Source organism: Rutilus rutilus (assembly GCF_951802725.1).
Source record: "Rutilus rutilus genome assembly, chromosome: 1".
NCBI classification, from domain to species: domain Eukaryota; kingdom Metazoa; phylum Chordata; class Actinopteri; order Cypriniformes; family Leuciscidae; genus Rutilus; species Rutilus rutilus.
Genome location: NC_140209.1, coordinates 60,919,303 through 60,945,440, shown reverse-complemented (window position 1 = coordinate 60,945,440; position 26,138 = coordinate 60,919,303). Strand labels below are relative to the sequence as shown.

At 37.8% G+C, this 26,138-nt stretch overlaps 1 protein-coding gene across 1 annotated transcript in view; it reads right to left on the bottom strand.

Moving 5' to 3' along the window:
* Window positions 1-26,138, bottom strand: part of radil2a (Ras association and DIL domains 2a) — a 43,820-nt gene that overhangs the window by 14,432 nt on the left and 3,250 nt on the right. Inside the window, exons 2-10 of the mRNA XM_084416799.1 lie at window positions 24,724-25,032; window positions 23,304-23,539; window positions 21,792-22,120; window positions 16,635-17,309; window positions 15,491-15,528; window positions 13,913-14,088; window positions 13,625-13,737; window positions 6,770-6,989; window positions 6,078-6,250 (exon numbers count right to left, since the gene is read on the bottom strand). Coding sequence (XP_084272925.1) covers window positions 6,078-6,250; window positions 6,770-6,989; window positions 13,625-13,737; window positions 13,913-14,088; window positions 15,491-15,528; window positions 16,635-17,309; window positions 21,792-22,120; window positions 23,304-23,539; window positions 24,724-25,032 — 2,269 coding nt within the window. The remainder of the gene's footprint in view (window positions 1-6,077; window positions 6,251-6,769; window positions 6,990-13,624; window positions 13,738-13,912; window positions 14,089-15,490; window positions 15,529-16,634; window positions 17,310-21,791; window positions 22,121-23,303; window positions 23,540-24,723; window positions 25,033-26,138) is intronic.

The following is a 26,138-nucleotide window of genomic DNA, read 5'->3' as shown; positions in this document are numbered from 1 at the left end:
AACACTCCACATTTATTTTTTCATTCTCCTTTACTGGTGTCTTGTCTAAATAACAGAGTAGTGTTTTCTTCTGTGTCTTTTTTTTCGCATCCAGAACAAAATAACATCCACTACTTGTATGTAATTAAACCAATCTCTTCACAAAATTATATAGGAAGCAGTGGCTGGGAATGAACATTATTGTACAAACTCACTAGAACAACAGACTCTTGCTGAACCTGACAGGATATGTTAGGCATTTCCTTACAGTTACAGCTGTTTCATTCAACAGAGAGTTTATCTTTATAGTTTTGATTAGGTTTATTTCTTTTAGTTTAATTTAATTTGAATACAGAATATAGTCCATATTATAATATATAGTCCAAAATATATAGTCCGATTTTGGTTTTGGGGTCTTCTAGAATAGGTTTTCATGCTTGACAGTTCAAAAGACACATTATTTTTCACATATTTGACATTGTTGCAGCACCTCTCTTCCTAGTCTGTCAGTAACACTCTGTTTAGTTCCTGTCTATATGAAGCCTCTCCTTTCCAAAAGTTTCAGAAATGCCATGCCCGGCCGATACCATAACCGCAAGTTTCAACATACTCATTTATTTTACGTATGCCTTGGGTGGGAATTATTTAAATGAGGAATATTGACATGTTTGATCCTTGAAGAAAACTCAAGACTCCCTCTGGAGTGACACTGTAACTTTGACCTCTTTCATGCTCAAACAGCAACATTACACACTAAAGAAATTTGAAAACATGAAGGCATTAACCAATTTATAATTAACTAATTTTATATACTGTTTTGAGGGTTGCATGCCAATTATACTGATAGTTACTTAATTTAATTTACCAATTAAATATAAATGGAAGTAATGAAATATATTTAGGGTGAAAGTAGAGAGAAAGTTACAATGTCTGTAGCACTAAGATAATAAGTTGGAAGACATTGCTAAATATTTCTTTATTTTGATTTGGGGAAGAAATGTCACATGGCAAGATTCACTATGATATTCTGAAATGAAGCATGAGAGATTTCTCATAAATCTGTGATCTGTCGGACCGCAGGACTCACTCTTGGCTAATAAAGCCACAACACAGTCGTGCATGTGCATCAGACACATGTTTATGAGTAACTCATTTTCTCCAGCTGAATGTGCAAATTATTTGCGTTTCCCTTTTATCTGAAACCAGGTCTGGTCTTGGTTTCTCCTAGGATTTGACTGTAAAAGGGCTAAACAAGTAAAGTCCCATGAGTAAAACAGGTCTGGTGTAGATGTTGGATTTACGTCTTGGTTCACCATTAAATAAAATATAGCTCAGAGACCAAAAATGGAAATGAATGGAAATGTATCAAATTTGTTTCAGATCTTACTCCTAAGCTTTCTTAAACATAAAAATGGCAATGATTGTGGATAGAAGCTCAGATAATCTGGTCTTGGAAGAATTTGATGAGAAATGCTGGAGATCTCTGATTTTGACTGCATTTTGAATATGTGGCAAATCTGTGAAGCACAGTTTAAGAGACTGTTGAGAGAACTTGTGTCATATTGTGATTTTTCTTTGCTATAGACACCCACAAAAGGCTGGACTGAATAGTCAGAATGGCTGTCCCAAAATAGATGGATGGAAAAGGGGAAAAGACATCTGCAACTATGTGCAGAAATGGATGTTTTACAAACCACAAACTGTGCGCTCATGCCATGGGTGGAAACTTAACAACCAGTCTCCCAGCAACTTTGACATGCAACCATTGTTTGTTGACGGATAGAGGAAGTTAACATTCTCTAATTGCACACTGGATGATTCTGACAGACACATGCTGTCTCTTTAGTCTCAACAAGTGCTACATGTGATCATATTATTAGCCAGAAAAGTACAGCTCCTCAAGACAAACTGGATGTCTGATGTCTGTCGGCTCGCTTTCGGGTTAAATTTTCCGCGACTGCGCAACTGGGTTATAGGTTGCCGGGTTGAGGTGACAAACGGGTTGAAATTGTATATGGTGTGTGGATTGTGTGAATATAATGCATTTAATACAAGATCTGGCAACTGGTCAACATTAGACAAACATATTGGTCCGATTATTCATAAAGGAGTTTGGGCCATGCAAATTACGCGAGTTTTCCGGGAGAAATAACAAACTGGGAGGGGTCCGGGAGATAGGGCTAAAAAATGTGAGAAACCCGGGAAAAACGGTAGTGTTGACAGGTATGACTTAGGGTATAAGATGTTAACCCAGAGTCACAGCCAGTTCAAACAAATGCAAAACTGTTTGATTTTCGCATGCGATTTCTCTGTTCAGACCAATTCGTAGCGAACAGCAGACGGCCTGAATGAAAATGCAAACTCTCTCTCTGACAGTAGGTGGTGTTTATAGAAAAGCACAAATACCACGCTTAAATCAGCACAAAGTTAGAAAATAAATAAATAAAGCATACAGAGTTAGAACAGGCTGAAAGACTATGCTGAGTTTGGTAGATTAAGTCTTAGCACATTATAAATGGTTTTATAAAATCATATCAATATGATGGCTTATAAATATTTAAACGGGTTAGATAATACCCTTCTGAAAAAGAAGTGTGTTTGATTGTATTGAATGTGCACTTGCAGTTTACTTAAAATTTTGAAAAGTACACTTTTAAAAAAAACGTACTTGAGGATAATATAATATTAATGAAATAAAAGGATACTTAAGTGAACTTCAAGAGAGTTTTGTCACTATGTACACACTTGAGTACACTTTTAAAAGTTCACTTCAGTAAAGCTAGTACATTTACATTTACATCATTGTTGTAATAATATTTTGTCATGTTTTAAAGTGCACTTATTCTGATGTGTTGACTAACATACTAAAGCACATATATAAAGTACTTAATTATAATTTTAACTGTGTAAATTATCTTTAAAGTTCATTTCAAAATCGTAATTTTAAGAGTGTAATTACAAATAAATGTAAATACAAGTTTCAATATAAATGAATATAATTCATTAAAATATCTTTTAGTTTACAAAAAATGCTTGTCAGTAAATTCAATAGTACACTTTAACCTGGCAATAAAAAAAATATGAAATTACATATTAAGGTGTACTTAAGTCCTACTTAAATTAAAACTATAACATATTTTCATTCAATTGCAAATTACATTCTGGTATTGTAGTTTTGTATTTGTGTGTAGAATGTTTGTTTGTTTGTTTGTTTACTCTTTGTTAATAAGTTCAACATTCCTAGCGACTATGGATGAAAAAAGTTTGTCAATTTGGCAAAATCTGCCACATTTTAAAAAATGAAAAAGATCTTGTATTATTAATGTATATTATGTTATTAAATTATATACAAACATGCAATTAAAAATATCTGTAATAAGTACTCTTTTTAAAAGTAAGCTAAAATGTACTTCTTTTTCACAAGGGAAGTCCGTCTTAGTTTTAATAATGGAGAAACACCCTTAATCCAATTTGGAATGAAATGTGGTTCAGTTTTTGAAATATTTACATCTCCTTCATTTACTGTTAAGGTTGACTGCGTAATGCAGGACAAATAAACACAGAGATCATGTGACAGAGTGAGTCATGTATATGTTTGTTTGGAGTGTGTTTAAAGTAAACTCAGTCACTTAAGACATGAGATCATACTAGCCCCTCCCACCCAGAGCTGTAATCCAGCTCTCTGATAGGCTAAGAGGCTTACCGGTCAAAGTTCATTTACTGCAGAGACTTCACGAGACCTGTAAACCCCCCACGGTACAGGATGTGTTTGGGTGACGTGCTGTAAACCTTATACTGTCCTCTGTTATTCTGCCTTTCTTTTATGGTATGATAAGCTAAGTGAAACTCATTTCCTTGTGCACAAAAGAGTAAACAATGCGTCCCCCCACTATCAATGGCTTTTGAAGAAAGTTAACAGGTTTAAGAGCAGACAAACAGCTGTTTTGACTTCTTCCATTTCCTGTTCATCAGGTGCTAAAGTCCCTCCTGCCAGCGGCGCTCCGTCTACATTGTATTTACAAAATGATTCAACTTTGATGACTGAGCTGAATAATGCATATTATTTGGGATTATATGACAGGCTGAACGCGGTGGCATGTTGTGGCAAGCTGAACGGGTTTTTATTACGTGGTGAATGGAAAAATGGCATGACTCAAGAAGTAAATATGACGTTTGTCATGAGTTTGATGCCATCAGGAGGTTATATTGAATTAACTTGGCTTGTGAAACAGGTTTGCTCTGTATTTCTTGAAACATCACGTCATTTTTATGTCTTTTACAAGCGTTTTATTGGTGTTTCTATAACTGATACTCACACCTGTCCAATCAGCAGTCAAACCCAGATCACAACCTCCAGCACACCTTGCTGTCAAATCCAAGTTAATTCTTCTTTGCAACTGAAGAATGTCCTTATTTATTCACAAGGAAACTCGATCAAGCTGTTTGTCAAGTGAACTGAACAAACAATATAAGGGTGCACTCACTTTATGACCGGAGCATTTCCTTTCTGGTGAATTGTTATCTCTGGATGAGGGCCTTTAAAATGATTTAGCCTTCACTAATGAATCATTCAGACTGATTTGTGAACTGTTTTGACTTATTGATTCACGGGAACCACTCAAGATAAAGTTTCTCTCACAACACTATAGTTTGCAAGTAACTTTTACTCTACACAAGAGAAATATCTATAGCTGATGGAATATTTCAGTGTGTAACAACAAAGATGTACAGGAAACACTTTACAATAAAGTTCCATTTGTTATCATTAGTATTACTAACATGAACTAACAATTAAACATTTATTTTTAGTTAGGGTTAAGTTTAACATTTACTAATACATTACTAAAATAAAAATTGTACCTGTCGATGAACAAAGATCAATCAATGTTTTAACAAATGTATTGCTCATTGTTAGTTAATGTATTAAGTAATGTTATAATAGGACATTATTGTAAAGTGCTACACATTAATATTCAGTATAGAAACTTCCACGATGTTTAAAGGGTGTGTTCACACTTGGCAGGTTTGATTAGATTTAAACAAACTCTCGACTGAAATATGAACGCAACACAGAACAAAGACATCTAAACGAACCCAAAACAGGTCCTGATGACACAAGATGTGACCCTTAAAAGGACAGAATGCTCAAGCAAACCTGTTTTATCTCGTCATAGTCGTGATGTTAACAATCACAGTTCAGTTCAGGCACAAAAACACTGTCTTCTTGAAGCAGATCTTGGTTTGTGTGTGTGACGAAGGGATTCCTGCCACTGTTTTGACTACTTTACACATTTCATAAGCTCTTCACAAGTTCTCAGCTGGTCAAAATACTATCATACTGTGTGTACGCACATACAACAAGCGCATTTATCCCCAAACACAGCATTGTTGTGGATGTTTGGTAAGTTCCATCGTAAAATATACGTCATAAAAAAGTTTTGTTGTTGTTGTTTTGTATCTTTTTGTGTGTTGTTAAAAATGACAGCGTGAACACGAAGCGAACCAGGACTAAATGTATCTTCTTTTTTTTATTATCCGGATCAAACAAACCAAGAGAACCCAAACACAAGTGTGAACACACCCTTAGACTTAATTAATTTCCATGACTTTTCCATGCCTGGAAAACGCAATTTAAAAATTCCCAGATAATTCCAGGTTTCCCATGACAATAGGAAACAACATATTGGGTAGATTCACCTCATATGGTTCAAATCATATTTTACCTCAAAATTTAAAGAGAAATTATATCAAATTATCTTTAGCCTTTAGAAAATGAAACATTTCCCCAAAATTCTCATTTTCTTATACACACTGCAATGAACGAACGAACGAACGAACGAATTCAGGTTAAGGCACATTATTAATCTTATATCTGGATGCAAAATAGAGCTTTCCTAAATGTACAAATATTGTCTTTTTTACTGTTTAGCTCTGAGTTTATAAAATTGAATGTTGTTTGAATCCTGTAAAGATTTGATTTATTTTGTGTCAGAACATATTATTGTGTGTAAGTGCATGAGCATGGTACTGGGATCATCCCTGAAACAACCCTTTAGCATCTGTGCAAGCACTTGAGGAGCAGCTGTAGGGTTTCTGACCTGCAGCAGGGTCTCTTTGGGAGTCGCGAGCAGGTTGACGGCTGAAGAGAGTTTCTGGAAGGAGTCGGCAGCCAAATCTCCCAGCCCAATGCTTTGAGTCCAGTCCATCAGCAAATCCAGGTTGGCCCGGATCTGCACTCCTCTAGACCACTGGTAGAAACCACCGCCAGACCCTTCAAACACAACCACAACTATATTTATTCTGAACTCCCAATTAGTGCAAGTGGTAACATGTTCATCATATTAAGCTTCTCTTTATTTTTCAATAATCATCAAAAGTCACATGCTGGATTTGAACTCAACCAGTTTACATTCTGTCACAGTTTTGTCTGGCTTCAGCAGAATATTGCGCACAAACAGCTTTTCTGTGTGGCCAATGATATTTACACCTGGACGCAAATATTCACTCTGTAAAATTCACACCCTTGTGAGAAACACGTCCCAACAGAGAAGCAAGACCACTGGGGTGAAAACAGCCGGTTATACAAAGTAGTTTACAATGCACTCTCTCATCTTCTATTGTGCTCTTATTTTGGTGTGTGAATCCATATAACTTGCATCGAAACCTCAGTGGTGATTTGCATAAAAAAAAATCAAAGAGTTCACGCACAGTAAATTTACTCTATTTCTGAGTGCGAATCACCATCAGGTTTGGTTGAGTCTTCAGAAGGACAGTGCGTACATGTGCTCACCTCTCTCCATGAGCGCGTTGAAGAGCGAGGCGTTGGTGAAGAAGAACAGGTAGGTCAGCAGTTGAGACGTGATCTCGCTGTGCACCAGGAACGTCTTGAGCAGTGTCAGGGCCTCCTTCAGGACGTCCAGGATCTGGCTGACCCCCGCAGGCGTGCGCAGCTGTCCGCTCTCAGAGAAAGGGTTACTGTCCAGCAGCTCCGGCAACACAGCATACATGCTCTAACAGAGGGGACGGGGACATAATGTTTGATTAATGTGCTTAACAATCCATTAACTGATGTATCCTGTACAGAATCTTATAATAGCTTACATACTTGCTAAATAGTAGCTTTATCAAAAACAACTTTATTAAGAGGACCACCCCATATATAACTCGTTGTTTACTGAAGTATATACCCTGTATTTTAAGCTTGAATTGTGTAGTTATAATAATTACTCCAAAGTCATGTGAAAATGATGCATGCATTATTTTGCGCACAATGCAGTCATATAATATCTACAACATATATATATATATCATGGGAGGCATACAGGACATAAAGAAAAATGTATGTATAGAGTTGTAAGTTTTAATAAACATTTAAAAATCTGAATATATAATTGGAAATCTGACTATATTGTTGGAAAAATCTTGACTTGTGACTGAAAAATGTATATATAATTTAAAACCCTGGAAATATCTAAATAAAATTATATATATATATATATATACAATATTGTATCCAAATTGTAAATGTTTCATTGTAAATGTTAAAATCAATATTTAAAAATCTTTAATAGTTAAATAGTAAATCTAAATATATGCCGCTGTTATGTTTGGGATAAGTACGATTTAAAAAATATATATTTTTAAAGATATTAACACTTTTACTCAGCAAGGATGCATTAAAGTGTTAAAAAGTGATAGTAAAGGTATTTATAATGTTACAAACATTTCTGTGTAAAAAAAAAAAAAGCTGTTATTTTAAACAATTTTATTAAACAAAAAAAATTATAAACATTTTATCATTTTATCAATAATAAGAAATGTTTCAAATCAAACCATCATATTAGAGTGATTTCTGAAGAATCATGTGACACTGAAGACTGGAGTAATTCAACTTTGATCACAGGAATAAATTACATTTTACAATATATTAAAATACTTTAAATTGTAATAATATTTCACAGTATTACTGGTTTACTGTATTTTTGATCAAATAAACTTTGGAACGGGAGTGTACATGTTTAAATTCTGAATATCTGAATATAAAGTTTAAAGCTGAATATTTATAAATCCTGAATGTGCAGTGGAATACACACATATGTAACTACAAATATATATGTAAATGCTGAATGTGCAAATGCAACCCTAAAACATAGGAGAAAACACAGGAGAGATAAAGGTAGGTCACATTTTTTGTGCTTTCAGTAGAGAGGACGTACTGAGCCGACAGGAAGAGCGGCACGGGCCGGCTTCCCCTCAGCGGGAGATATGTGACTGTGACTGGACTCTGGAGAATGTCTCGGCCCTGACTGGCCATTGTTACAGCACCAGTGAGAGTCCTGAGAATCATTCAGATAAGACTAGACCAGCAGATGAATCTCACATCCACACTCACTTTTCCCACTGACTAAACCACTGCTGGAAGAGATAAAAGGATTCTGTAAACAAATAAGGGCCATGCAGATAACTGTGCCAGACGGGAACTCGGGCAAGGCTAAGAGCCTACAGGGAACGTGTTTTATCACAAAGCTGACAAAAACACAGCATCCTGAACTATAACCCTGAAATAAGGGAAAATATTGATGATTCTTTAAGCACAAGAAAAGACAAAGGTTTTGCCAAATTACGTCTAAATGTTTTAGAGATCATGACAATCCATAGAAGCTAATGAAACGTCAGGTTTCAAACTAAAGGCACGGTCATATTAGCTACATTTAATGAGCAAAAAGTGTCCATTATCTATTGTCAATAATGTATGACACACGGCTCACCTTCACTATGATCATCCATTGCGAATGAAACGTCAGATCTCAGTGTAAAGGTATGATCACATTACCACAATTTTGGCAACGCTTTGCAAGAGAAAAATGGTCCATTGCCTATTATCAACAGTGTACTTATGTATAAAGCACAGCTCACTATCACTATAACCATTGATTTGCGAAGGAAACGTCATATTTCACTGTAAAGATGTGGTTACATTACAAACATTTTGGCAAAAGTTCATGGGCAAAAAATACATTGTCTATTGTTAACAGTGTAGCAATTTATGAAGCACAACTCATCATCACTGTGATCATCCATTGCCAATAAAACGTCAGATTTCAATTTAAAGGTGCGGTTACATTACTACATTTTTCCAAGCAAAAATGGTTCATTGTCTCTTATCAACAGTGTAGCGATATATGCAGCACAGCTCACTATTAAAATTTCATGAGCAAAAATGGCCCATTTTCCATAGTCAGTACTGTAGCGATGTATGAAGCACAGCTCATCATCATTATGGCCACTGATTTGCGAAAGAAACAGCCAAATTTCAATCTAAAGGTGTGGTCAAATTACCGAAATGTTGGCGAAATTGCCAACCAAATTAACCATGCGGTGTATTTATGTAAAAAGCACAGCTCACTATCACTATAACCATTGATTTGCGAAGAAAACGTCAGATTTCAATGTAAAGATGTGGTCACATTACCAAAATTTTGGCAAAAATGTCATGGGCAAAAAATACATTGTCTATTGTTAACAGTGTAGCAATGTATGAAGCACAACTCATCATCACTATGATCATCCATTGCGAATAAAACGTCAGATTTCAATTTAAAGATGCGGTGACACTGGCAAAATGTTGGCGAAATTTTGACAATTGTCTACTATCAATAGTGCAGTTATGTATAAAGCACAGCTCACGCAGAAGTCTTTCTGTTGGTTAAATGCGGCAAATCTGAGATCTTTCGCCCTCACACGAAATTCAATCGTAAATGCGACTGCACCATAACACAACTCTTTAAGTCATCGTGAAATCAATATGGACAGTTCTTGTTTTTTTAATGGAATATTGCAGTATTGATTATAAATGATTTATCTATGCACGTAATATTTTTACCTTTATATGTGCCTTTGTAATCAGAATAACTTGCAGTGATATCTCTTCTCTTTTCTGATGACGTGTTTACCGGGGCGAGGGCGGGACAACCTGTCACTCACATGAGATCCACCAATAGCAAACCACAAGCATCCAACCGTCCAATTAACTCCCCATGGACAAAAGTTCCTACATTTGTTCTTGTTTTAGAAGCCGTGTCACTCAGATATACGTCACAAAAGATTATCGCAACTTCCGTTTCAATGGCGACTTTGAAACACACATAAACACACTGCCAGTCTGTCAGGGCACAGCAGAAGTTAATGAAGCTGAAATAAGTGCTTCAAACTCAACGCACTTCAGTCATATGAGGTCATTGAGGAACGAACCAGAGCCAAAGGTCCCGCCTCCGATGACTCATCACTGACTGACACATTCCTGCCTTTTAAACATCCATGACATCACAGCATTCATGGGCATGACTAAGACATGGAAGAATCACACCATTCACAACAATTAACAATTGATATATGACTGAAATATCTAAATGCATGATGAAACATAGACCATTAAAACATGTGTCGACAGGAAAGCAGTTTATTTTCATTATTATAACCCGTTTAATATTACGTAGGAAAAATTGCTATTTCCTAACACCAACCAATCACCTTACACAGTCTGACATCAGAGGAAAGAGAAAAAGACAGAGTTTATGGCTTGTTAAATGACATTTACATGCTAATTATCCGATAACCGTTAACTTTCTGGTAGGCATAATGATTGCTTTAACTGGACACTCATCTCCCTTTCTGGTGATGAGAACAGAATATTTCCTGGTCAGGAAACAGATGAACTCTCCGAGTCCAAATGTGGAGGTGCACAGCTGCTTCCCCATCAGGCAGAGGACGGGTAACTCTGTCCTTCCTGTCCGCTACAATGCCTCTACATGCCAGTTGTTGTCTAGTTTAGGACTGGAGTGTTTGAACCGTGAAGGACTTAACCTCTCCACTGACTATTTATCCACGAAGTTAATCTGCAACAAACACGTCACATATTTCTTGTCTCCAACTTGAGGTGACTTCATTGCGTGGATTTTCCGCACCATCGAAACGGATGTAACATTGATGTAATATAATGGAGAATGAGTTTCACAATGATTCCTTTCATTTTCAACAAGCGATTTTTAATCGTTTTAGTAAACCCTGGTTTCCTTGAGAGGTTCCCATGGAGGCACATCAAAGATTCATAGAAAAGTAAACAATTCTCCTTATGTTCCATTGAGAAAATAACAATGGACAGAAAATAACAATTTCAGTCTGATTGAACTATTCCTTTAAGACATTCATCACGTACAGCAACAGACAAATCCAGCGAGAAAATAAATATTCCAAAACATTCCCGCTCATCTGAGAGGGGCAGGGATTTGCCATTAACTTGAGCCTTGAGAAAACACTGTTAATGTGTTTGTTTTTGATTCTTTGTGAACGAGAGGACAAGTTATCTCGCTCACCAATAGCTATGGCCAATCCCCGTGTCTCCACTGCTTTGTTATGACTTTACTTTGGCTTACAGACTGGAAGTACAAAATGCTGTTTACACGGTTATGTCCTGCTTCCAAGGCCGGACTTACCATTGGGCTTGACTGGGCTCAAGCCCATGGGCCCCGCCCAATAGGGGGCCCCGCCCGTTTACGTTTGATTTTTTCAATAATATGTCAGTCATTTAATTTTTCATTTAAAGTTTGTTGATTGGTCTAGCATTGTTACCTGGCCCGGCTGCCCTGCAATGAAAAAAATGTAATTTAATTAGCTAAATTAAATGTCAGTCATCTTGAGGTTTTACGCTCACATGAGGTGGTTTTTCAGGCAATTCGAAAAAGGAATATTTCGCAAAACTGCAATGGAAACAGTTTTTGCGCATTTACAGTCACCACAGTTAGAAGACGCGGTGTGTTTGAGGTCCATGTATAGCTACGCAAATAATAAGAATTTTATATTATTAAATTATAACATTTAATAGGCTATATTTAGAAGACGCTTTTATGCAAGAAAGGAACAAAGCTAAATGTGTGGAGCGCGCACTGCATGGCACGGAGGCGCGGCCGCGAACACTTGCATTTTCCTATCAACAGTGGAAACAACTTAAAATACTCTATCATTTCTGGTCATACAGAAAATAATAATACATTATTCCCAACTACTTTTATTTGTGTAAACTCACAATAACAAGAAAACGTTTTGTAAAATAAAAGAAAACAATCAGACGCACTTTCATGATCTCCGTAAACTGGAGCACGACAACTGAAACAAAATATAGCCTATGTAGGCTAAAGCTTGAAATGTCCACTTTAAAACGAACAAATTCGAATCGAAAGCTAATACCTTCTGATTAATCCGTATGAAATGTGCATTTCTCTCTAAAAGCGCATCTGCTTAGCGGAGATGGAGATGTGATTTTAGCCAAAGCAATAGTTTATTAATAATATTATGGCTCTTCTCATTCAGCACTGCGGGAAAAACATAAATTCCAGGTTCTAATTTGGCCTTTGAAAACCAGTAAAATCGACATGTTTTCCATATTAATTTGTGGATATTTTAAATGTTTTATAAAGGGGCAAAAAGTCATAAACAAAAATCTGAAAATTCGTCGATATTTACTTTTTTGCGCAGCAGTTGGTGTAGCCAGTTCAAATTAAAATGTTGGTGTTCAACTTTGCGTTTTAAAAAGACAACAACCGTTCATTTTTCGTTTTTCAATTACGGGTTAAAAAAGGAAAAACGAATGGACACAAAAGTAGCCTACATGGATCGTTTGGACAGAATACGAGACAGAGTTCTTTATTAAATTCATAAAAGAAACAATAATTAGCCTATAGGAATTCTGGATTCTAAATCTCAAAGAAATGCCACGATCAAAACATATGTTTTCCAGGTAAATAAGTGTTTTATTCTCATTCTGACCAAGACATTTCTGCATTGCAATAAACTTATGATCACTTTGAACTTTTTTAATCATTATTTATTTATTGGAAAATAACTTTTTCAAGCTTCAATCGGTGGTCATATAAATAAATTATTACGTTTTTTAACATGTAACACTGTCTATGGTACCAGTCACCTTTTGAATAGCTTTGCACTTCAAATAACGTTTGGATCGATTATATTGTTATGCCACCAGATGACGACAAATGACTTTTAAAAAACATTTGTCATTGAATCGTTCATTCAGGAGATTCGTTCAAAAATGCTGATTCATCTATTGAAACAAGTGCATTTGATTGAGGAATTGAATCATTCATTCAAACCCAAGTTTTTTTTTTTTTTTGTTTTTTTTTTTAATAATTCAGATTAATTAAACATTTTTAATAGACTTCAGTAATTAACATAAATTATGTTATTTTGTTTAGTTGTTTGTTCAGAATCGTGATCTCTATTTTTATTCTCAGTTTATCCAGAATTGTGTAGCTCTAATACAAAGCTTGTGTATGTATCATTTTGTTCTATTTAAAGTAGGCTAATGTATAGAAGGTAGGGCCCGAAAGTGACTCAAGCCCAGGGGCCCCCACCACCCTAAGTCCTGCCCTGCCTGCTTCACATATTTTACATCCTTTCAGGGCTATGCGGAACATATTTAAATATATAATATTTAATAATATTTAACATATGTAAAATAAACATGACATATTTGGAATGAATATATAATAAATATAGTACTTAACCACAAGAAATATATGCAAATATTTAAATCTATTGGCAGACCTAATGGCCTTTAATTTATACTTACTTTGGTGAGATAGTATACACACTGCTGGAAGGTGAACATGATGACTTCCTCTAGGACCGTCATGGCCTCCTCACTGGCAACACGCGTGGACTGGATCTGACAATCCAATGATTCTGAGCAGATGGAGACATGATGTTACTGCACAGTCGCAAGAGACTTCTAAGTATAGATCTACCAGTGGCTGGAAGATCAAATGATGAAACAGTAACTAAAGCAATGAGCCAACGAGGCCAGTGATCTAACACATATTTCGAATAATACAGGACAACACATAGGGAAGGCTGGTACCTTTGTCCTGTTCCTGTCTGTCCTGCTGTCTCCATGTTAAGAGCAGAGGGACCTCATGCTGGATGAAGTGCAGCAGCTCAATGGAGTTGGACATCCACAGTACCAGCGGCTCCAGGCCCGGGATCAGATCCTTCATGTTCAACACATGCAGCTCTGCTGACATATCACTGGAGCTTCTGTTGCATAAAGAGCACAATGTTCACGTTATCACAACATAGGCAGACAGACAGATGGATAAACTTGTGTGAGTCTATCCAACAAACCAAGAATCCATTAATTATCAGGCCAACCAACCAACAAAACATCCATCCATCCACTTATATATCTGTCTGCCCAAACAAGAAACCAAGATTCATTTGTCTAACCAACCAACCATATAAAACAACCATCCCTTCATCTGTCTTACAAACCAACCAGCTGTCTATCCATAAAAATATCTGTCCAACCAACTAACCAACCATCTTTCTGTCTATATCCACCTATGTATAAGCTTGCTCGTTCAAACAAACTATCATAAATCTATCCATTTGTCTGGCCAACCATCCATCTACCTTTTTGCCTGTCACTCTAAATATCCGTTTAAAAAAACAACTGAAATCTATCTCTCGAACCATTTATTTATCTGTCTGTCTGTCTGCCTGTCTGTCTGTCTGTCTGTACAACCAAACCAACAAACAACTATCCATCTATCTTACTGTCTAACCAAACATCTATCTATCTATCAAACTTTCTGTCCATCCAACCAACTAACCAATCATCTCTAGTCATCCAACACCTATTCATTGGTCTGTCCAACCAATCACCCAGCATTTATCAATTAGTTTTTCTAACCAACCATTCTGTATTTTTACGTCTGTCCAACCAAAAAAGCGATCACCAACCATATCTAACCATTTATGGTTATCTGTCTGTCTAACCAACCCATTCATCCACCGATTCATTTGTCTGTCCAAACAACCAACAAACCATCTGTCTGTTTTTCCATACATTTGTCTGTTTGTCTAAATGTCCAACCAAACAACCATACTAACAACTAAATGCTTCAATGATGTCACTGGATTCACAACCTTCTACACCTATGCTTGTAAAACCTGTCTTTTTTTTATTTTAATACTTTGAATAGCAGCAAGCCAAATCAAAGTTCAAATCATTGAGGAATTGAGGATAAGTTTCCCCCTTTAATACCTACGCTTTAACTACTAATCTCACCAAAATATGGAGGGAAATGACTAAAAATCAGGATGTGGACTGAGAGGAAAATACCAGCTGATAGAAAATACCAGCCCTCTGCTAGCCAAATTCACAATTTAAACACAAGACAATCAGAGCCTGAAACGCTTTAACACTGCTGTCTGTCAGCAGACAGATTTATTACTGTACAATTCAACAGTTAATGACACGCTCAAGTGGCTCTGTCCCGGGTTGAGATCGGGCACAACAAAGAAAACAAAAGTGAATTGAACATATACAGCACCATGGGTGATAATACGCTAGTTAAAGTCGTACTTTAAGTTCCCTGCTCTTATTTCAGAGGCGTGTGAAAGAAGAATGGTTTCAAGAAGAAATAAGCTCTCTCACATGTCTGGCTGCAGAGCTGCAAGTTCTTTTGTTCTTTCCTGTGGAGGAGGGAAAAAAAAGAAGAATCTCAGAAGAACAGCTCTGTTAAGTGTGCCACAACCTTTAATCCCCTGATGACAATACTGACCTACTTTAGCTCTCCAAAAGGGTGTCAAACAGGACAAGTTCTTGTGTCCAGTACTCTTTTTTGTTGGTAAATGTAAATATGCATTATATGGACATCATGGGCTTTATATATATATATATGGCATATGGTATATATGGTGTTACTCCAAAGCTTCATGCAATTCACTGTACTTTCTTGTTAGTTAGTGGACTTGTTGGCTGTTTCATAGTCTATTCCACCAGCCCACATAGTGAGTTATAAACATAAACAGAAGGGCTTTCCACACATGAAATGGTACACCCTGGGTCAATCTACATCTTGGGTAAATGGGACCCTGAGTTATCTCGCTTCACATTTCACACTGCTCAAAATTGACCTGGGTTAACAATTAATCCTGGTACAAATAGCTCAAACCCATGCGCTGACTTTTCACACTGTACATTCCTAAACCCTGGGTTAACATTAACATTTGCGGTGTCAGTGTCATTGATGAACGCAGCAGGTGACCTGTTTACACAAAGGCTCTAGTGTTGCGCATCATCATAATGTATATTGTTGACTGTACAATCAAGTTTTTCCTGAATGGACTTTTCAGACTATGAAGGTAAGAATTAAACATCTTCTTCAATTCAGTTGTGGTGTTTTCTATCAGCATTTCACATTTTTCTCTTCAAATGCTGAAACTACTGTTTATACAAAGCGCTGTGTTTCTGTGATTGTCCAAAGCATGTGAATATGAAGCATGCGACTGAAGGTTTTCTGTGGCTAAGCATCTAGCCGTAACAATCTAACACCACTTTCTTTTACACCATACACGTTTCGCACCACAATGTTAATTCCACTTATAAATTATAAATGTGAAATGGTCCTCTACCCGGGGTTAAGTGCAGTGTGAAAAGCCCTACAATAACTGTGGTACTCAAAGTTATTTCAAAGAATACCATGGTATATGTCCAAAAGACACAATTACTTGTGGTACAACATTATAATAGCATGCTTTTCTTGTTTTTGGCAAGTGTTTTTTTTTTTCTCACTTACCCACATGGTGAGCTGGATCTGATTGGCGATAGAGAGCAGCAATTTCCGAAGGTGAGCCAACTCAAAGTTGGTGGCGGAGTGTTGAATGCACAGACACAGTAGAAAGGCTGGAGTGAGTTTGGGTTCTTCCCCTCCTGAATCCACCATATTGAGAATCTTCTCCAAGACCCGATCTTCGTGCTGCACCTGATAGGACAGCGACACCACCTTACCATCCAAGTCCCTCCAGCGGGCGGCCATTTTTTGAGTCCTCCTCCTCCTGACAGACGTCCCGCACAGTTTACAGGGTGACGTCGTGGCAGGGGGACACAGGGTGGCCATCCAGGACGGGGTCTGGAAGGCTCCTGAGGCCGTAGGGTCCTTGAACATGAAGAGATAGTGCTGACCGAGCCCCACCAAGTCACCTGGACACAACTCAACCTCGTCATCAAGAGGGACGCCGTTGTGTGTTACACATGCGCTGTGGAGGGGTCTGAGCACGGTTTGCATCTTACTGCCACCCTCAGTTTGGTCTTTTGCGGCGTCTAGGCGCTGTACGCAGCAATGCTGAGGTAGGATGTCGGGGGCAAAGAGTAAGACGTCCACCTTCAGGGTCTCCTCATTCTTACCAGCGGAGGATTCACTGGAGCTGCCAAACACACAACTGTTCCCACTCATCAGATAGATCAGAAAGTCCTGACAAGAGATCAGCAGAAGAAACAGGAGATTTCGTTAAATTAAACAAGATAACTTTGGGCTAATAGAATCTTAAACCAAACTAACAAGCAATGAGGTCACTAATGGTTGAGTACTGGGACAAAACAGTGTGAGGGAAAATGATTTATATACCAAGGATTAGAGATTTTGGGATGAATCTGTAAAACATGTATTCACCTTCGTTTTGGTGAAACTTCCTGCATCTTTCATTTTCTCTGTTATTTTCAAAACTAATGGCAGTTAAAGGTGTGGGACATGCATTGTTCAATGTCTCAAGAATCAATGTGTTATGTAATATGAGTGAACTGACAACTACTGTTAACAGAATTTAAGAAGGAAGAGTGAGGACGGTCTTATCTAAATTCTTCATCTGCTTATTGTGGTGTCAAAACAGACCGCACTGTTAATAGATTGATCCACTTTGTGCTGCTAAACCACATGATTATTCTGATCTGAAAGAAGCACCTCTCAGCACTATGGGAAGTGATTGACATAGAGCTGTTCTAAGTCCCTTAACAAGAGATAATCTCCCAGGCACCTGCTTTAGGCCAAAAACTCACTCTCATTCACTCCTTTACAAAACCCTTTTGCTTGACATTAACAACATGTGATGAGCAGAGAAACTCGGATTCTGTGAGCGCAGAATTAAAACATCGGTCACTCACAACGCTCTACTCATCACTAGTTTCTTGTGGAAATGGACTGAGGACCCCATCACGGCTAAGGTAGACCAAAATTAAAGCCCATGTTTAATGCCAGGTTCAGTGTAAATGTCAAGAGTTTTGTTATGCTCAATGAATTATCCTTTGGTATTACTTAATCATCATAATTCATTATACTTTAGCTGTTGGAACATATAAAATCACTGATTTCAAAATCACATGATCAACATTTCCTTGAATTCATATACAAACAGTAATATAATGGTGTGGGGCAAAAAACAACCCCATATTGAATGTATTATGTATATTTTATTTTAATAAAACATCTCCTCAAGTTGCGAGTTTCCGGTGTACTGTGCTCTGCGGATTAAAGAGTGCATTTATTGCACATTTTTAGCATCGTTGGATCCTGAAATATCGTTTCCATTAATTTCTCCCATAGGGATTTTTTAAAAAGGTCTTTGCTAAAGCGCCATAAAGCATGAAACAAGCCAAACCAGCTAAGAGGTGAATCACAACATTACAAACTTTGATTCCAATCAAAATGTAATTGAAAATTAGACACAAATTAAGAGGTACAAGACTGTGTACTTAACGGCCTCAGCGAGGGAAAGAACTACGATCCCACTAAAGTCAATCGCAGTGTTTCATGGGAGTAGGCGGAGCTAAAGCGCTCTTTTTGTGCGTTATGTTTGTGTCGACTCTCCGATTGGTGGAACTTTCTTCACAGCATTATGGGTAATGTAGTTTTTCACCACTAATTCTGCTGCTGAACGTGATTATTTTAAAAAATAAGTTGCATTTATGCGGGCTGGCAGCTTCAACTGAAGCAAAGACCATAGATTAACAACCTCAGTAGGGCTGTCTTTAACGGTTTATAAGTTAGCATTAAAAATCTATTTCCCTATTGAGAAAATGAATGGAGTATTTACTCTCCGGAACCTGACTGTTGCACTCTATAATGGGAGAAAAGACATTGTGCATAACATTTCCAGCTAAAAATGTAGAGACTCAAGGGACAAAGAGCAAAAACAATAAAGAGAAACTTTACTGCGTGGCAGAGTGAGTTGTGTTTCTGCCTTGACTGACCGCAAGCTTAGTAAACAATGCTGATTATTACCTACAGTAAACTGCAGTGCTGCACGTATCCTCATGGCACTGGAATTTTTACTCCTGATTATAGTTCAGCATTTTAACGAGACAATACTCATATAATTACTGCTATAACCGCAAACTTGTTTATTCCTCTCTCCCATGCATGTTTTGAGCAAGCGAATTAAATGTTTGTCTTCATAATCTTTTAACAAATTATAAATCACTTTTTTTTTTTTGCCTCTGCTAATTTTTTCTGGATGATTTCAGTCTCCGTTCTGGTGTGTAATGCCCACTTTTCACAATCCAATCAACTGTAGATGGATTATCATTGAGCATTCTGTTTCAACTGTGAATATTTCGCATTGAAAAGGCTAAAAAAAATGTGGTTATGTTCTAAGGTTGCAGTTTTCCAGTTTAGTGTGTACATGCAAAAACTCACACACCCTTGACAATGCGTACTCAGCAACACTGACTGTGAGGAATAGCCGGGTAGCAGATTTCCTGTCTCTGAAAACATGTGTGGCTTTTCAACACAGTTTTCCACAGAGATGTTTAAAATGTTCTACAAACACTAGAAAAACTACTGTAGTCGGTTTTGACACTGTTGTCCTTTTTTTGTTGTTGTATGAACTACTGATTTTGTTTGTAATTTAATTGATCATATTGATTTGTCGTGGTATCTTGGTTCTGTGATGGAATCAAATGGCACAAACACACTTTTCATGCAAAAACTATTTCACAAAAAGAACTCAAAAAGTGGACATTTGATGTGCGAAACAGGCCTAACTCTATTTTTCCTTCACGGTTGCCTTTAATCTGTTGGATCTCTGGGTTTATTAAGGGCTTTTGGGATTCTGTGTGTTCTTAATGTGTGTCTCACGCGCTTTGGCGTGTTGTGGTTTCTTCAAATCTTCTCCACCTGTGTGAGAGCTCATGTTGTGTCCAGTTTAGCTCCTCACTCACTGATGGCCAGTCCCAGGATGCCCTGAGACACATGGATCATCTGCCGTCCATATGTCCGCCTGCCTGTCCAAATCATGTTGCTCTGACCTGGACTAATCCTATAGAAAACTACCACACACACCACACACTCTCTCCACAGTGAGTGGCTCCAGATTAAACTGTGCTTAAGTCAAGACTTTACACCACTGTCATCAACAAGGGATGAATGTGCCAATGTCTTATGTAAGGTTTGAGATCTGCTGTCAGGGATACTGTGCTTTGCTTTCTTTGATTAATTTACAATAAAACAGCAACACTTAGTTGGGTTTGTACTAGCAGAATACACATAGAGCATTAGAATCATTGTTTTGACAAATATTGTGATTTTTGACCATTATATGAAACATATGTAGCATCTCAGACTGTTGCTGCAAAAATATCAAGGCTAAAAGAATAAAAAAGGCATCAAATAACACTGAAATGGTTCAATGGTGTGCAAAAACAATAGACACAATGACTTTTGTCATTCTCCCATTCTCTGCTGCCAAACAATTATTCTTCAAGGGTCTTTACACTTGAGCCGTTGTTGAAAAAACAAGCCACAAACCTCAGTTTAGAAAAAAAATCTAAATTCTGCTTAAAAAATTGCTATGTAGTTGCTTACTGGCTCTAATAAAAAGAGCCTATACTCTCAACACTCTATGATATTCTGGTCACTAGCCCTTGTATGCCTATTTGGTTCGAAATTGACCCTAATTGATTGCATTAGCAAACAACACTACGCTACTAGCGTATCTACGGATGTGGCAGCAGACGAACATGAGGATTCTTTCCAACGTTTAGCAAAACACTGCGGATCACGTCTTTTCAACATGGCAAATTACATTGAGCCACATGATTGGATAAATCACCAATGTCCATAATGCCAACTGTGTGGGAAGAGCTGCGTTCAAAAGTTCTATTCTTTAAGGTTAAAGGTTACAGAAAAAAGATAATAAGAGTAAAAATAAGAGTACCAGTACCAGAAAAAGTTATGCTAGTCTTATGCCGGATTCAGACTACATGATATTTTGGCACAATGTTTGATGTAGGGTTTCATGGTGATTCGTAAACGACAATGGCCGTGGGGACCCAAGAATTGATAGTTTTATCTCGTATAGTGGCGCCGCATATGCTTCACGACGTCACGACTAAAAACCTAGTATGTTAAAAAAAAAGATGTGGCCCTCCACAACAGGTTGAAGCACAGAAGCTCTTTCAAACATGGCGAAACGAAAGAGAGATTGGTATTGGTGCTGCTAGGTGGACTTATGTCAACAGTATGTAAACAATACTCCTACCTTGGTGTTTCCTTGAGGGACAACAACAAGAGAGTGAAAAAAGATAAATACTGGCAAACGATAGTGGAGGTGCTTCAGCAACCCGGTGAATACTGGAATTAGCATTAGGCTAGTACAAACATTTGTTTTAGGCTCTTGTTTCCAGAAGTCAGTCGCTAGTTCCGCCTTCTCGAGACATCATGCACATCATTAAAGTCGGCAAGAGATGATTGGTTGGGAAGCAACGTGTAGTTGACATGTATCTTGTCGAAGACACGACAAGAATTTAGGAGTCAAAATCGCATAATCCGACACAGTTACTATCGTAACAGACAAAGATATTGTGTAGTCTGAACCCGGCATTACCTACAGTTTCAGAACCATAACTAGCACCCTAATCCAAATAACAACATCACTGAGGGTCCAAGGAGCCACTGTCCTACCTGTCTGTGGCTGTATCCTTGCAGCAGAATGAAATACGGGAAATCAAAGGGCAGGTGGATGGAGTACTGCGTGTTGTTGTCATCACTGCTCTCCGTCTCCTCTTTCTCTGCGTTGAGGCGGTGAGCCTCTTTATCAGCCTCTGCCTCTGGATCCTCCTGCTGAGGGGCATTATGGGTCTCACTGGCTTCTTTTCCCATAGTGGAGACATCCATTTCACTCAAGCTCCTCCAGATACCCAGGGCATCCACCCCTTCATTCGTCCCATCCACGAACAGGGAGGTGACCCGCGAACGGGCGTGCTGCAGCTTTCGGGCCTGGGCATTGAGGCCTAGGGGATCATATTAAAAATGAAAAACTATGATTTGCATAGATAAAATGCGTACATTCTCACAGTGTCATAATGACAAAAGATGGAGCATATTTGCTGAGGAGGATAATAGCACTGATTATGGCTTAGTCAGACTTATTACTGCATGAGCAATGTCATAACTGCCTAAAATGATGAGGGAAATACTATTAAATGCTTTGAGATAATGCTTGCATACATTCTTCTAAATATAGCTGTACATTTCTTTCAGATGCTCGGATACAAGATGACTCTTTGGTTGGATGGTAGTGACGTAAACATAAACAGCATTGAAGTGCTGTGAAAGGTTCTCAGAGGTCAGGCTTTCACACCCATCGGCACTCTGGGCGTTATCAGCTGTGGAAATGGGCGGTCGTCTACATTGTTCTGCCAGAACACACAGCTTCCCCCCCGTCACCGATTCTCAAGAGAACCCTGTGGAACAGCACAGTCCCGTGCCAAAAAACACCCTCAAGAGTGCAGGAAACGCGCTCAGAAAAGAAAAACAAGCGGCCATTTCGATGTTGGCGGCCGGAGCGCGGTGGGAAAGCGCAGTGTGAGTGCTGATAGGACTATCCCAATAAAACATACTTCAGAGAGAGCAATTTCACTAAGCTTCTTGCTGACAAGCTTTTGTTGGGATAAGCTACGAGGCACCTCAGACTGTTAAAACATTCCTAAATTGTGTCAACTGGAACATAGATCAAAGGTCAGCTAGTCAAAACATCTCTAAATCACACCAATGCCGATAACTATGATGATAACTATATTAGCGTCCACACCAGTACACAATACCATTTAGTTTATTGTGAGTGTGGTGCTGTTATGTCGTCTTTAAAAGCTCAAGCTCGTTAAAGTCAGATTGATTCTGATTGGCTGACAATGTCTTGGCAAAAATCAGTCTGAAAGTGATTCCAACGATATTGTTTCTCTGTGTTTGTTATCATTATAGTTGTATATTCACAGAATTACAACGTTTATTAAAACTTTATCGGTATAGTTAACATTAGGGCTAATCTAAGGATTGATCTAAATAAAACTAAAATCATGAAATTAATGATGATTAACAAATTGCAAAGGCTGTGATATAATTAAATAAATATGCGGTGTGTTTTTTGAAAGTACCACTCACACTCACTCAGTTAAACTGATATTGCCGCAGTACCTGCAGTGATGGTGTCTGTATTCTTGGCACTTTGCGCCTCCACGCTTGCTCTTCTCTGGATCTCGAAGCGCCTGGAGAATCCCTCTTTGGGTTTCCAGAGCGACTGCAACACGAGGGGCTTCTCATGGTCGCCCACAACCCGAATGCACTCAGTCTTCCATTCGTGGTCCAACCCAGTTCGGCCAATCACATCGCACAGCACATATGCACTGGAGTCTTCCTTTTCCAAGCAGTACCTGTGAGACCGGAGAACAGCTCAGTTGAACTCGCTGGCTGGACTAACAACGAGTCAAGGAACAATGGAAGCGACCAGTGACTTGAGGTTGCAAGCCTTCCGAAAATATTCAGTTTTTCTTTTTCGGTTTCGCCCAAAATAGTTTTGAAGGGTTAAAATCATGGACCGAAAGAGATCAGGTTCATTTACACATAGAATGATAACTATATTAGCATCCGCATCAATGAACGATAATGTTCTGTTTAATATGCACATGGTGCAGTTATGTCATCTGCCGCTTTAAAAGCTCAAGGTCTATATAGTCTAATTATCCAATTACCCAAATTTAATGACAAAAACTTCGGTCATGTCCACACTAATACATTTTCGTTTGAAAACGCACCTTTTTCTCTCTGTTTTGGCCTTCCGTCCACACTGAGACGGTGTTTTTGTCCTGCAAAAACAGCTCTTTGAAAATGCTTTCCCAAGTGGATAAATCTGAAAACGCTGTTTTCTCGTTGTAGTGTGGACTGTTAAAACGGAGGCATTTGAAAACGATGATGCATGTTTAGTCATGTGACGCATATTTAACCAATAGATGTATGTTTATACTGCTAATGTGCCTGTTATGTGCTATTCACTTTCAGTGCTGCTAAATATATGTTTCTTGGTACGCTCTTCAGTTCTTCATATAACAGTCCTGCAAAGATGACAGAACTTTTTCCTCACATTTGCTGTCCTGCGGCAATACATGAGCGCAGTCGCGTTTTAGACCAAACATATAATGGTGACTGAGAGCGACGATGTATCCGGATTTATGTAGACGTAGCCTTTCGATTTCTTTAGCTAAATGAAAACTTTAATTTCTGTTTCAGTGTTGGTAAAAAAACAATAAAAAAACAACAACAGTTAAGCGCATCACTACATTGACGCATACACTCTTAAAAAACAAAGGTTCTTTATGGTCTTTTATGGTTCCATGAAGAATCTTGGAAAACATCCATGGAATCCTTCCATTCCGCAAATAGTTCTTTATGGTAGATTTAGATTATTAAAAATAGTCCTATTAAGAACTGTTCACTGAAAGATTCTTTGGGGAACCCAAAATGGCACTTCTCTGCGAAAACCCCCTTTATTTTTAAGAGTATAGATGCGACACCCATTCGCACACACAATGCACCGACTCATCTGACCCTTCATCCTCACCTCTCCAGAGCCTCTCTGACCAGCTCTTTGGCACTGGAGTGACCGGTGGCCAGAACGCTCTTATAGTGGGTCCCCTGACAAATGTCACTGCCAAATATCTTGAGTATCCCTGGGACGGTCCTCTGACTGGACAGCTCTGCAGGGTCGTCCGATTCCAGGGTCCTGCCCTCCTGTCGCCCGTTTGGCAGAATAGGACTCCGGTTGAAGACCGTGGTCAGTTTGTTGTTGTGTCGGCGTATCTTGCTCTTGGCCGGCTGCCTGACTCCGGTGCTCTCCACAGACTGAGCCGTGCTGTCAGACGCGCTGGACCTGCCACACACACACACACACACACACACGGTTGACATCACTGTAAAGATGTGCACATCTGCACACGGTCGACTTTAGATGCAAAGATTGAGTTTAACAGGCGGCAGATCAAATACAAACCCCTGGTAAGAAGACGGTTCACTGCTTGAGAAAAAGAGCTGTGAGTGTTTAATACTGTTAGAAATGTAATATATATTAAGGTTTGAGACTTTTCTATGATGTGTACAGTTAAGTTGAATGTCAATTTAAACTTGAATCAATTTTATCTTTAGGTTGTTGGTTATAATGTAACATGAATGACAGATGCTCACTTTATCACTAGTAGCTACTGTACAAGATTGGATGAATTATAACACTTGATAAAAATCGGACAATAAATATTATTTTATTAAAGTATCTATGAGATGTTTTTTTTTTTTACTCATCAGCTAATTCATGTATTTTAGTAATAACATATTTTTTAGATGTTTGCTTTAAATTTGTATTATTCCTGACAGACAAAGGAATAAATACTTTATAAAGACAAAAACTATACACAGATATTAATATTACATTAAAGAAATATAAAATTAATAAAAATAAGTATAAATATTAAATATGAATAAGTATTAAAAACAAATAATTGGTAACACTTTATAAAAATTACTCATTTGTTAACATTAGTTAATGTGAACTATGAACAATAAATATTTACAGCATCTATAAACATATGTTGATGTTAATTATTAAAAATCCAGTTGTACATTGTTTGTAGCTCATGCTAATTCCTAAAGTAACATTAACAAATGAAATTATTATTATATAATAATCTTATTATTTTAAGGCATTATTTTAAGCCAATGTGACATTCTGATCAATCAGATTGATTATGTTTTTCCTCATATGTAAATATTTTAATATTAGGCCTACTATGACTGGTAGTACACGTGTATGTTTCAATTCTTATACCAAAAGATGGCTATATTTGTAATTGTATATATATATATTTGTTCTGTTATTACAGAAGGCAGCAAATATAGCAATTTAGTGCCAGGTCTCAAATGTACAGTAATTTCTACAGCAGTGTTTTCCAGGTCAAGGACCAGAGACAGAGCATTATCTACACT